This window comes from Marmota marmota, unplaced genomic scaffold (assembly GCF_001458135.2).
Source record: "Marmota marmota marmota unplaced genomic scaffold, marMar, whole genome shotgun sequence".
Classification (NCBI taxonomy): Eukaryota; Metazoa; Chordata; class Mammalia; order Rodentia; family Sciuridae; genus Marmota; species Marmota marmota.
Window position 1 is genome coordinate 4,665,753 of NW_025999905.1, and position 14,736 is coordinate 4,680,488.

A 14,736-nucleotide genomic window follows, 5' to 3' on the forward strand; every position below is an offset into this window, starting at 1 on the left:
TTCAAGAGTACTGAATGTGTGAAGAAACCTTCCATTAAATATATGCATGCTTTTTTCCAGATATTTTAATAGAATTCTCCTGTACCCCTTTCCTTTTGTAATCATAAGCATGAAAACTTTAGATAAGCATACAGAGTACCTGTCTGAGATGTGGTCTATGCTGAGCTGAGTCACTCGCACTTGGAAGTGGTACTTAACAGAATTATGTGCAAAGAAGCATTTATAAATTGTAAGGAACTCTGGAGTCCAATTAGTTGAGGGTGTGAGGCAAATGGCCGTTATGCTGCTTTATAAAATCTGCTTCTATGTACAATTAGATTTTTGAAAGGAACCGATTATAATATGCTTTTTTTTCTTTCTGTAGCCAGAGAGAACATTTTAAAGTTTAAAGAATAGTTGGTAGAAGAACAAAAAGTATAATCCTTTTAAATGGTAAAAATAAGACTACTGTTATTGGGAATTATGATACAACAGAAGCCTGTCCTCATCTGGGGTTGCTGAGAGGCAGGGTCACAACCATGGTACTTAACAGAGCATGGAGAAACTCATCATGACATGCTTTTGGGAACTGCTTTTGCCCACAGTGTGTTCACCCAGCACGGGCAAAACATGTGCTCAAAAGACTGAAAGGTGCTCAATATGGAACTGCCACATAAAGACTCCCAGTTTAGAAAGCCTGTTCCCTTGCAGGAAAATGATAAGGAACTTAGATCTTCTGTGCCCAGAGTGAACTGACTTTGTGAATGACCAGAGCACACATCTCACCACAGAATTAGTTATAACCACAACAGATTATAGTCTGCATCAATGATAACATTAGTGTGACTCCTAGTGTTTCCACAGTAACTAATGTTTAAAGTTTATTCTGAGACCAGATACCGCTTAAACATGTTTACAGACTTGATGAAATCCTGTCATTAACTTTGGGATGAAGAAAATGATTTTCTCTGTTTTAAAGACAAACAGAGGCTTAGAGACATTCGTAACTCAACCCACATCCTGCAGTCAGTGAAACAGTAAACCAAACTGGGTCTGCCTGAGTCCTCCAAAAAAATGTCTTAAAGCATAAAACCAGAGTCATAGATGGCAAAGTTGCCAAATAATTTGGATTGTTTCCTAGAAAATTTCATCCCACATTTCTTCAAGAGTTAAGCTTTTCACACAGCAAAGAGCACCACAGAGTTGTGTGGGAACGACTCTCTTTATGTGATTTTCCTAAAATTGAGTACACAGGATGGTCACTCTGTCTGCTCCACCCCCTACATCACCCGCAAGGCTGACTCACTGCCCTCTTCAAGTCTGTTGCTTCTCACCTATTACTGCACTGTGATGGCCTAAAGATCAAGAATACCCCATAGAGATGAGGTAAGCACTGTAGCTTGTGACCACAGGAACGACTTAACCCTGTAGAGCATGTGCTACAATTCTCTTTGCTGTGCAATTATAATTTCATATAAGAGCTTTGTTTACAGGAAGTAGTTACATTATTACCATCAAAACCATAATGAAGACTTCCCTTCTTCTGAGGTAAAAGGGTGGTAGGTATACTTCTCCCTACTGTTCCTGCTAAACACAATTAAAAACCTGGATGTTATATATAAAACAAATAGAAGAAGATCCAAAAGCTGGAGAAAGAAGACAGTCTAGCCAGGAAACTTGGGACCCAAAGAAGGTCATGGTGCTCTATTCTTTCTGCCTTGTTCACCCCAGACTTGATTACAGAAGCAGGCCTTCCTGAAACACCAACAGTTGAGTGGTGGTGGGGGGTACCCTAAGAGAAGTCTGCTCTGTAACAAAAGGACCAGAAAAGGGGGACCCTGACAAGATAATAGTTTGAGTCATAACCACTCTATTCCAGCAGAACACCACAAAAATTGTTGGCTTTACCCACATTTACACCTTGAAGGCCAGTTGGGGGCCTAGACTCTCACTCTCATGAGTAATAAGAAGCCCCAATATTTCTCCCAGAGCTGTGTCAGAGAAAGCCCAACTGGGAGCAGGTACTTTCATCCCCAGTGGGAAGTGTCAGTGAAGGTGGGGAGTCTGGACTTCCATCACTGCCTCCCAGTAACAATCACACTTTTCTCTCCCCACTGGGTGGTGCCAGAGGAAGCCTCCTAGAGAGTGAGGACACTCACCCCTGCCCAGGAATAACAGGGGCACTCTCACAATGGTGTCAGTCGATGTGGCAGACCAACCTTACACGTGACTGAATCACACTCAGTCACAGAAATGTGGCAGAGCTTTCCCCACCCTTCTTGGGTTCGAGGGTCAGTGTCTCGTGCATGGGTGTGTCTTGCTACAGCCCCATGGGTGAAGCTATGCTCACCTGTTCCTTTGTAATATAACCCCTTGCCCTATTTAGGATAGAATCTTCCATGGAAGTGCCTTGTGTGTGTCCCCTTCTCTTACTGTGCCCTTGGGTGTGGCCTACCCAAGTGTCAGTCAACCTGCTGACAGTGGACATCATGAAGATAGACTCAGCCCCCTGAAACCTGACCCCTTGCCTCATTTGAATAGCTTCTCCTCAATAAAAGGGTCAGCGCGTGCTCTTGCTTTCTCTCTTTCTGTGGACCCTTAAGGTCAGAGGAGCCATCACAGCGACCCCTAAGAAAAAGGTATTTGTGTCTCTTGTGTGGTTATTTTGCGCAGCCCAGTTAGCCCAGTTCAACTGGAGTGACCCCTGAGCATTTTAGTCGCAAGAACAGAAACCCGGCAAGTAGAGATTATGGGTAGGGCCAGAACTTTCCATCGCTATCCAACAGTAACAACAACTCTCTTCCCTCAGGTGTCAGTGGAGGCCAAATGGGAGATCTGGGCTTCTACCTCCATCTGGCCATAATAAGTTGGCATCCTCTTCTTTCCCAGCTGAGTGATACTGCATAAATCCAGCAAAAACAGAAGGCTTACATAATAAGATCCAGAACATTACAACACAGAAATGTTTAGATTTCAAATGAAAATCATTATACCAAGAGTCAAGAAGAATTCAAACTGAATGAAAAAAAGACTGTCAACAGATGTCAACATTGAGATGATGGTGGTGTTAAAATGGTTCAACACAGTTTGCACAAAAATTAACTTAAAATGGTTCATGGCATTAGATGCTAATTACAAAATTATAAAATTTTTAGGAAAAAATTAGGTGGTAAACTTCAGGATATGGAACTAGACAAAAGAGTTCTTAGACTTGACACCAAACGCAGGATCCATAAAAGGAAAAATTAATAAACTACACTTCACTAAAACCAAACATATTTGCTTTTGCAAACCCTGATAAGAGAATGAAAAAAATAACTACAGAGTGGGAGAAAACATCTACAAACTATGTACTGAAAAATGAACTATATAAGATATAGAATATATAAAGAACTATCAAAACTCAACAGTAAAAAGCAATTCAATGAGAAAAATATGAAGAAACATTTTACTGAAGTGGATATATAGATGGCAAATAAGTATATGAAAAGAATATTTGTGTCATTAGTTATTAGAAAAATGCCAATGAAAACCACAATATTACTCTACATCTATCAGAAAGCACTCCTGCTCCTGAAAAAACATTAAGTGACAATACCAAATGCTAATGAGGGTATTAAGAACCTATTCATAAATGGGAATATAAAATGGCATAGCCACTGTGGAAAAAGTTTGGCAGTTTCTTAAAACAAAACAAAACAAACAAACAAATGAAAAAACAACTAAACACCCAGCTACCATATGGGTTAGCAGTTACACCCCCCTGGGAATTTATACTACAGAAAATAAGACCTATGTTCATATAAAACTTATACAATGCATATAATAGCTTTATGGTAATAGCCAAAATCTGGAAACAACTCTGGTGACCTTTAGTGGGTGAATGGTTAAGCACTATGTTCTATTACACCATGGAATGACACTCAGCAATTAAAAAGCAACTAGTGAGGTTTGGGGCTGTAGCTCAGTGGCAGAGTGCTTACCTAGCACATGCAAGGCACTGGGTTTGATCTTCAGCATCACATAAAAATAAATAAAATAAAGGTATGCTGTCCATCTACAACTACCAAAAACAAAACAAAAAAACCCACAAAACACAAAAAACAAATAAACAACAACAACAACAACAACAAAAAACAGCAACTAGTGATACAGCTACCTGGATGAATCTTCAGAGAATTTTGTTGAGTTAAAAAAAAAAAAGTCACAAAGATTAACATGCTATATGTTTCTATTTATATAACATTCTTGAAATGACAAAATTACAGAAATAGAGAACAGAGTTGTGTTGCCAGGGGTTAAGGAAGAGGTGGAGATGGAAAGGAAGTGGGTTTAGCTATAAAATGTCAACACAAGAAATACTCAGGGTGATGGAAATAGTCTGCATCTTAATTGTATTAATTTCAATAGTTTGGTTGTGATGTTATTCTAGATTTCTGCAAGAGGTTACTATTGAGAAAACTAAGTAAAAGCCACATGGGATAGCTTTATATTATTTCTCTTAACTGCATGTGATCGTATACTTATTAAAAAAAGTTTGATCTATAAAAGATGAAAGAAATCCCAAATTGAGAACAAAGCCCCCAAACCTTTAAACTCATAATTTAAAACAAAACCCCCAAATCTTTAAACTCCATTGGCAGTAAGCAACAGTAACACGGCTGTGAGCATTTATTGTGCACCAGGTAATATGGTAAGTATATGCAACAAACTCTAGAAGTCAGGCCCCATTTTACAGGTAAAATGCCTCAGGCTAATGAGAAACTGTTATTTTATTCTTCTTTTAAAGAAGCAGTGTGGTGAGTATACTAATTAGAAAGTTTTTTTATACTACTTCCAACTCTACTTTATTAATAGAAAGAATTTAACTTTACTTCCTCAAAATGGAATTTAGTTTATTCAGGTAAATCTTATGATGGAAGCAAGAAGAAAGCAACACAAGACAGCCATCATGAAACAGCCGACTTTTATGGGAAAACTGCTACAGAATTCTTATTATTTTAAGTAAAAATAAAAATTGTTTGCACCAGGACCTAGGCAAACATTTTTAAGACAGCAGTTCCACAGCACATTATAGGTAAAACTGATGGAAAAGGTTGACACTGTTGAAAATAATTTATACATGAAAACTACAGCATCTAATGCCATTTCTGCAAATGATACCATTTGCTTGAGAGAATGTTCTTTTTTTTTTTCCCCTGACACATCTTATTTTATTCAGATAGCAATCTGATCATACATGGTCCAAGAAAACTCAAACAATAAATCAAATATAATCAGATGTTAAAGATTGGTCTTCAAATGTTGTAGCCAACTATGCCATGCTTGCCTATGATCTCTCTTATATAAAATAGCATTCACACTTCAGTGGCCACCAAACCATTAAGCACAGCTTCCTTAACTGTGAGCTGTTTGAAGCTACCAGTTTGAGCACTCTTGACTATTTTTTTCAGGCTCTGAATAGCTGTAGGGATCTCATCAGGGGTTGGAGGAACAAGCTCAACCTTGGAGTGATGCCAAAATGTGGCCAGTTGCAGCTCTGAGTAAGCCACAGCAGCATTCACCAGCTCTGAGGCCTTTTCTGTGAGGTTACACACAAACTGGGCCAGGGTAGAAGGTGTGTTGCCCAGAAAGGCTGGCTGAATGTCTGAGAATATTCTTAATAAAGACTAAAGACAGTTTTTAGTAGTTGAATGTGAATTTTAAATAGAAATATGTGTGTGCAAGGGCTAAGGATAGCTTAGTGGTACAGAGCTTGCCTGGTATGCACAAGGCTTCTAGCACTGCTGAAAGAGGAAAAAAAGTATATGTATACACACATTTAAATATATGTATATGTGTGTGCACTGGTGTATATGTGTGTGCACTGGTGTGTGTGTGTGTGCATGTGTATATAAACTGTCAGTTATATTATTTCTTAATAGTTTATATGAATTGCATTATTTACATTAGACTCATAAGATAGTGGAGCTTGAAGGCCCCTTAGAATTTACCAAGTCATATCTTATCATATCATAGCTGAGGGGAACTGAAGTCTAGCAAGGTAAGGACCCTGGCTAGATACAGTGAAAAATCCAGAATTCGAATCCAGGGCCCCTGACTTTCATGGCCCTATTTCACTATTTTGGGTTCCTCAGGTAATCTGATAGATGAAAAGAGAATGAAAAGTTACCAAGTTAACTGGGGATATAAAACTGTAGATTAAATTGGGCAAAATGACAACTAATATCAAAGTTGACTTTCTGAAATTAGAAACTGCTTGTTGTAAGATCTTTTAACCACAAGATTCATACGACAGTTTTCTTATTAAATGAAGGAGAACTCGCATACATTTGAAATGCTCACACATACTCTTGCAAGGTTGGATTTTCCGGATTCTTATAGCAACCCACCCTCAAAATGACTGAAGCTTTAAGAAGTCAAATTAGGCCCTGTTCCAAGTGCCATTTGCTTTAATCTTACAGTCACATCCTGGAACTGGAGCCGCATTGTGGAGCCGGATGGCTGGGGTCGGCTGGTGATCTCCAGGATGGTCCTCAGCAGGATGTCCAGCAGGCTGGCCACTATCACGTCTATTTCCTCCAACACAGATTTTTCCTAAGGAGAAAAAAATCTTCAGGAAATTGTGGCTTAATAGGTATATTATTCTCTCTTTAATTGCAAAGGGGAAAAAGGTCCATTTCCAAGTACAGAATTGAAGACTCAGGAAACTCAAGAGCATGAGAGATCTGGACCTAACATAAGTGAATGACCTTACAGAAAGCCAAGGCCCAGAGAAGTTACAGCTTACTCAAGGGTACACCAGCTGGCCATGCAACGGATACCTGAGATACGAATGAAAAGTTGGGGTGAGGCCATCAGAAGCACAGTAGGCTAATTGAGACTGTCAGCTATGCCCAAACAGGCATGCACCTCAAGCAAATCAGTCTGCCTCTCTGGGCCTGCTTCCTCGCTGAAAGTCCCCTCTGGTTCTTAGAGTCTATAATTCCGTGATTCCCAACTGTGCTTACATTTACTCTTCTCAGCACTGGAGCCATACAGGTAATTCTCCAAAACTCTGGTTGATATGCAAATGACTATTCCTATAAAACATGATTTTTAAAAATCCTACATGTAAATATTAGGAAACGGTGATCAGTCTAGACAAACATCCTTAGCTAGTGTGGAGCTAGGGTCAGCTGTGGCAAGAACTGCTTTCCTGAAGCACAGTTAATGCTACCCAAGCCCCCAGGATTTGAGAGACAAATTCAAATTGCTCTGCACTGACTGTACATAGCGGATTTAGGCTCTTATTATACTTGCACAAGACAGAACTCTGTGTACAAGGGCTCCTTACCAAGGAGCTCACTCTTTGTAAAGAATACTATTAGGAAGTGTGAGTTCTAACGAGCTTTTTGGCTATGATTTTATGATGAACTTTCCTACACCTGCAATAAAGCTACCAAGGTTTCTCTCCAGTGAGTAGGTTTCTGCTCTGAAATCCTTATCAGCTAGGTCCAAAACCTGACTTCAACTTCCAAGTCGAAATAGAGAAGGAGAAATAACCTCCACTACTGCTGATATTTATTTTTGGTTTTGTGTAGTGAAAAATCTGGCTTACTTTTTAACTGCAGCAATTATAATTTGGAAAAAACATTCCAACTATGTATTGTACAGAAGGAATTTTTTTTTTCTTTTTTGGGTGGTGCTGGGGATGAACCCAGGGCCTTGTGCATGCAAGGCAAGCACTCTATCAACTAAGCTATATCCCAGCCCCAGAGGGAGTTTTAAATCAGAATGTATGGCGTTTCCTTGTTGCCACTGTTCTACCCAGTTTCAGGTCACCTCTGGGGCCTGGATCACCGAGGTGGGTAAAAGTGAACTGTTCTTTTCCATGCATGGCCCTCTTCTCACAGTTTTAGATGCAGGGTTTCTAGCCTTTTACTCTCAAATACCAACTCTGTTCCTACATGACTGGGGCCCTCTCTCCACTGCTCCCCTAGGGACTCATCCCAGTTCTTCAGAGCTGATCATAACAGTGACAAAAATCAGAAAACTGTAGCACAGAGGTAATAGGCAAGCAGAGAAACAGGCATCTCAGCACTCGCTGCCAAAATTCTACTTTGTACAACCTGTTACCAATGAGAACAATGCTTAATTAACAGTTGCAGAGTGACAGAACTGGAACAGGACATCCTTCCTATGTGCATTTCACACCAGATCCCTGAGCCATTAACAGAAATTCTCTGGGTTTGTCTGATTTATAAGCAAGCATGCTGTTTTTCTTATGTTGTACCACATTATCTAACCCAATGCACTGTGTCAAGAGTCAAGCACTGTGACAAGAATCCCCAAAGCCATAACAATTTAGATTACTATTGTTGGGGGCAAAGAATTGCAAGTTACCCCTAGTCTCCTGGGGTTGTCCTTTGCTTCCACAATTTCTATGGGACCAGACCTAAGAGCCAAAGCCAAGTCCTGAGCATCACGATGTGGCCTTTCACAGAATGGACCCCAACAACTCCTTTGCAAGTAGTAATTTATTCTTGCCACAGAGTGTTCATCTCATCAAGATTAAAGACACATGTGGGAGGCTTTGAACTTTCTAATTTTTCTCACTTGGTATTCAGTTCTTTCTTGAAAACCAAGTTTAAGAACCCAGGTTAGCTAGGGTTACAGCAATCCCACAAGGGTAAAAAAAATTCCTTCCAAGAAAAACCAAAAAAAAAAAAACCAACAACAACAACCCAGTCCAGCTGCAAATGAAAGTGAGTCTCAGAGGGTTCCTCTGTTGCATGGTTTCTTTGAAGATATTTAAAATTTTATTTCCAGAAGCTCTTTGGTGGGAACTACGTACTATGACCTGTATTTACTTACTGAGCTGTTTTTCTTGATGAGGCAAAATACGTTGCTAAGGATACGCGCACACATGATCAAGTCCTTCTGTTCTTGCAAGTGAATGTGGAGGTGATGTAACACGACAGGCAGGAGAATGTACCGGGAATCTGGGGAGAGCAGAATCATTAGTGTCACATCTGTTAAAAGTCCCACGCAAAATGCAGTGAATCCTTATCTACTTTTTAATTCTGTTTTAATTGTTAAATTATTAACACGTGTAGTTATAAGGGCACCAGCTCTACATGATTCACATTGAAAAACAGTTTTAGCTTTATTTCCCCAATACAATTCCGGCACTCAAGAGACCTCTGCCTCTTAGTTGAGACAGGTTTTCTTTTTTTCCACATGTTCGTTTTACCCCCAAAATCTCTAAACTGAATGCTTCTCTTGCTCTTTCCTGAAATTTCAGTGAGATGGACAGTCCACTGACTTCTTACTATGGTAGATGATGATTCAGCCTTTTTACTCCCCTCCCTTCTCCACAGCCATTCAAAATACTAGTTATATCACAATTTCTGGTTAAGTGAACATTATGGTTTTGCTCCCATTCTGATTTCCAATCCTTTATATGTGATTGGATTATTTTGTTTCTATCCCTCTTTGAAAGCTGCTGGAAAATTATCTTTATTCATGAAAATACAACATTTCATATTAAGTGTCTTACCTTGGCCCTTTCAATTTATAAACTCATGTCCTTCAGTTTGGAAACTTGTCTTATATTATTTATAGAATTATTTTCTTCCCTCTATCTTTTCTATACTCTGAGACTCCAAATTTATATTTTGAATCTCTATTCTATCTTCTACTTTCCTTGAATATTCTTCCATCTTTTTGTTCAATTTCTTGGGCAATTTCCTTATTTTATCTTCCAACTCTTCATTTTTCTTATTTATACTATCATATATTTCATTTCCAAGAGCTTTTTTCTTCCCTGGTCCAGTGTAATGGGTTTGTGTGGTCACAGAGGTCCCTGGGCTGGGAAGGGTCCCATATTTGATTTCATGCTAATGCTGGGTTGCTTCCATCTTGAAATTTTTCATAATTTTAAAACCATAGGTTTTGCATTTTCATTATGCAGCCATTACTGTTTACTCCCCTGACTCTTCCCTTTATCAGCTTCCTGTTCATGTTTCATGTATGTGCAATTCTTCTGGGATATACAGTTCCCTTTGGGAATGTCAGAGATAATTTTGGAGTGTTTTGGAGGTCTCCCTGAATTATCTTTTTCCTTTCAAGTTATTGTTTTCTATTTTTTCATTTGTAATCTCTGCCTTCAAATTAGAGGTGTTTTTTTTTTTTAACCAATATCTGGAAGTCTTTCATTGTTTATTTTTATTTACAAGTGAAAAACTAAAGGCTAACAAAACAAACAGCAAACAAACAAAATTATTTCTTGAGTGCCGAGTTAAGTTTATGGACTGGTGAAGTTTTACTGCTGGATTGAAGGCCTCCAGATGTTGTTCATCTGGGAAATCCCCAAAATTATCTGAATGTTAGGCCATTCAGTTGCTTTAGAGAGAAATTGGCAGTTCCCTCTCTGGGGAGCACGAACCTATCTTAAAGTTAATTTAAAACCCAGAAAGGAAGTAGAGGGTAGAGGTCTCTCTGTTTAAATATAAATCTCTGATTATTCCAAAATTTAGCTGTGCCTGAGGCTCCTAAATCCAGGCCATATCTCATTCACTTTATTTAGAGTGTAAATTTTCAATTTTTTAAATAAAATAATGGTAGTGATTGGTGCAGGAAAAGGTAAAATGGTACATATTCCTTAAAAAGATTTTTAAACCAAGTTTCATATGCACAGTACTCTTAATCTTCAAAGGTTCCTAATAGTCTCAATTCTTGGTCCTTCCTAAAATCAGATGTTAAGTGACTTTGAGGGAGGCTACCCCCACTGATAGGTGTCTAAGCCAGGATTCAAACTCTGTCAACTAGCCCCTAGCCCCAAAGCTGGAGTTTCTAGCATTGTACTGCCCTGTCTCCTCCCATCTCCATTCTCTCTTCATCTGTGTATGGGAATGGAAATGAAAACAGAGCCTTGTTTTTTTCCCCCCTTTTACTTTTAACCTGCTGCTGAGATTGTGGGCATTGGTGACTCAACTTTTTTTTCACCTGTGTTTTTCTGTGTATGATCACAAAAGTGCCATAAATACTGATTTTGAGGTTGCAAACACATTTTATTGGGCAGGTGAATCCGTAATTATGGAATCTTCTGCTCTGGTTTTCTAAAAGATGTCATCTGTGTGACAATTCAGATGGACTGCCCTTGGTTTATAAAAATCCATGTGGGTCTTTCAAATAGTTGCATAAATTATAATTTCACTTGACTCACTCAAGAACGAATGGGGAGTCTAAGTGACTCCACATTTATTTATTAAACAAATTGCATATGCAGTTAAAAACCCTCCTACAAGGAAAATTCCAAGTCCAGATGGCTTCATTGGTAAATTTTATGAAGCATTTATGGAAGAAGTCATACCAAACCTATGCAAATTTTCCCAGAAAACAGAATATAGACTATAATTCATTTTACTAGGCTAGCACTACCCTGATGCCCAAATCAGCCAAAACCATTACAAAATAAGAAAACTACAGACTGACAATCTTCATGGACATGGATTTAAAAATTCTTATAAAATCTGAGCAAAACAAATATAGTAAATACACTCTACTAGAATATATTCTCAAGAAAGTGCAAAGTTCTTTTAATACTTGAAAATCAATCAATGTGCTCCACCATATTGGTGATAAATAAAGAAAAAACTTTTTTGACAAAATTCAGTACCAGTCATGACAAAAATCTTCAGGAGGCTAGGAACAGAAGGTGATTTCCTCAAATTGATAAAGGGCACTAATGAAATGTCTACCTTTAGCTATCATAATACTTAGTAGTGAAAATTGTATAATTTCTCCCTAACAACAAAAAACAAGGGAAGGATACTCAATATTACCAGTTCACTTCAGCACTGTATGTCAAAGTCTGGCCAATGTCACAAGCTAATTTTAAAAATAGAAAAGAAAGGAAGAAAAATACTTATAGATTAAAAGGAAAAGTAAATTCTCTTTAATCATAAAATACATAATTATCAATATGGTAAAATGCTATGGAATCTAAAAAAAGTTACTGAACTCTTAAACAAATTTAGTGATGAATCAAAATACAAGTTTAATGTGTATATATCAATTATATGTTCCATATAATGGTAATAATAAGAAATTAAAATTAAATAGCAATATGATATATTTTTGGTACTGGGGATTGAATCCAGTGTGCTTAAACATAGAAGTACATCCCCAGTCCTTTTTATTTTATTTTTTCCATTTGAGAAATGGTCTACCTAAGATTCTGAGGTTGGCCTGGAACTTATGATCCTCCTGACTCAGTCTCCAAATTCCTGGGATTACAGGTATGTACCACCATGCCCAGCTAGCAATGCAATTTATAACAGCATATATGAACCGCAAATAAATAAATTTAAAAAAATACATCAGTGTCACTGAACAATTTTTTCTTTAATAAGTGGCAAGCAAGTCAATGGAGAAATGGTAAGTTTTTCAACAAATGGTGCTTGAACAACTGGATACCCAGTTAAAAAGCCGAACCTCTATCCTTATCTCATAATGAATATAAAAATTAACTTGGGATATATCATGGACCTAAATGTATAGCTAAAAGTATAAATCCCCTGGAATAAAACACAGGATCTATCCTAGTGTCTCTAAGCTAGACATAGATTTCTTAAACAGGTATAAAAAGCTACAAACTATCAAAAAAGGTAAGTGATGACTGGAATTCATCAAAATTTAAAATTCCATTTTACTTGCACCATGGACTCTGTTCAAGGTTCCTATTTGATTCCTTTTTTTCTATTCATGGACCCTAGAATCAGAATGAGATTTTAATTCTAACTGTGTCAAATATTAATTGTGTGATCTTGGGCCATTCCCTTGACTTCTCTGTGCCTCAATCTTTTCATCTGTAAAATGGGGATAACAATGGTACCTCCTCTTGAGATTGTCTAAAAGATGATATGAGCTAACAGTACTTGGAACATAGTGAGTACTATGTAAGTGGTAATTAAGATACACGGACAAACCCACACAAAAACAGTCATCTGATGCATGTTTTTTAGCCACACACACAAAAAAAAATTAGAGAAAAGACAGTGTCTATAACAATAATGGTGCTGGGAAAATTGGATATCCATATGTAGGAGAACAAAAATAGATCCCTATCTCTCACCCTGCACAAAATTCAACTCTAGGTGGATCAAAGACCTATAAATCAAAGACCAGAAACTTTGCAACTGCCAGAAGAAAACAGAAGGTCAACCCTCCAACACATTGGCATAGGAAATAACTTCTTCAATGACCTCTTATGCTCAGTAAATAATACCAAGAATTAATAAATGAGATGGCATCAAATTAAAAAGCTTCTACACAACACAGGAAACAATTAACAGAGAGAAGAGACTACTTATAGATGGGAGAACACCTTTGCCAGCTATTCTTCTGACAGAGGATTAATATTCAGAGTATATGAAGAACCAAAAAATGCAATAACTCAATCAATAAACAGGCAAATGAACTAATCAGACATTTCTCAAAGGAAGAAACAAAAATGGTCAACAGATAAATGAAAAAATGTTCAACATCTTCAGCAATCAGGAAAAGGCAAATAAAAATCACACTGAGATTTCATCGCACTTAGAATGATAGTCATTAAGAATACAAATAATAACAAATGCTAGCAAGAATGCAGGGAAAAAGGAACCCTTATACACTGTTGATGGGGTTGTAAATTAGTACAACCCCTATGGTAATCAATACAGAAGGTCCTCAAAAGACTAGGCATGGAACTACCATATGACCCAGCTATTCAACTCTTTGGTGTTTACCCAAAAGAATTAAAGTCATCATAGCAGGCTACTAGAGTGACAAATGCATACCCATGTTTATAGCAGCAAAATTCACAATAGCAAAGTTATAGAACCAGCCTAAAAAATATGGTAGGTATACACAATGGAGTTCTATTCAGTATTTAAAGAAGAATAAAATTATATCATTTTCAGGAAAACACATGGAACTGGTAGGCATTATGTTATGCAAAATAAATCAGATTCAGAAAGTCAAGGGCCATACATTTTTTTCTCACATGTAGAAGCTAGAGAAAAAAAGGGGAAAAAAAGGATTTCCTGAAAATAGAAGGGAGACCATTATAGTAGAGGAAGGGGGTCAAAGGGAAAGAGGAAGAAAGAGAAAAGAGAGGTAATGAGGAATGAAATTTACCGATTATGTTACATCCGTGAGTAAAAGAATATGCGATTCTACATACTAATTAAAATCATAAGGACTACAAATAAGGTATAAACAACTGGGAAAGTGCCTTTATCAGTTTTTGACTGATTTATTATCTTTTTTGATTCATTTTAGGAGTTAGGTTTGGAGTCTCATATTTCTTTTTATGCTGAAAGTAGGCCATTCAAAAAAGGACATTTGGAATTAGATTTACCACAAAAACCCAGTGACATAAGGGCCAAGCATTCATACTTTTATTAAAATCCAAACTTGTAAAATCATTCATTGAAGCCTCCTTTAAACAGTGACTCTCATCAGTAACTTCACTTACTTACAAAGCAATTGCTGGACAAAAAAAACCAGGAAAAAGAGACTGAAAGCTGCAGAGCCAGGAATTACTGTCTGGTGATATTTAATTAGAAAGGAAGCTAACGCTTATTTGATCTGTTCCTGCAGCTAGTTGAGTTTGATTTCTAAAAATTCAATTGGCAGCCAACTGTTAAAAAAATATCTTCTGCAAGAACACAGACAAATAATTTGTATATAGTGTATTAAGAAAGAAATACGTGAATATCTAGTCTG

The 14,736-nt window shown here is 37.5% G+C and overlaps 1 protein-coding gene and 1 pseudogene across 4 annotated transcripts in view; both read right to left on the reverse strand.

Annotated features, from left to right (window-relative positions):
* Dock4 (dedicator of cytokinesis 4) overlaps positions 1–14,736 on the reverse strand; it is a 443,711-nt gene that overhangs the window by 101,846 nt on the left and 327,129 nt on the right. For all 4 annotated transcript variants that reach the window (XM_048799621.1, XM_015498141.2, XM_048799623.1 and 1 more), the window contains exons 24-25: positions 8,836–8,963; positions 6,442–6,576 (exon numbers count right to left, since the gene is read on the reverse strand). In XM_048799621.1, coding sequence (XP_048655578.1) covers positions 6,442–6,576; positions 8,836–8,963 — 263 coding nt within the window. The remainder of the gene's footprint in view (positions 1–6,441; positions 6,577–8,835; positions 8,964–14,736) is intronic.
* Positions 2,609–6,086, reverse strand: LOC107152637 (annotated as a pseudogene).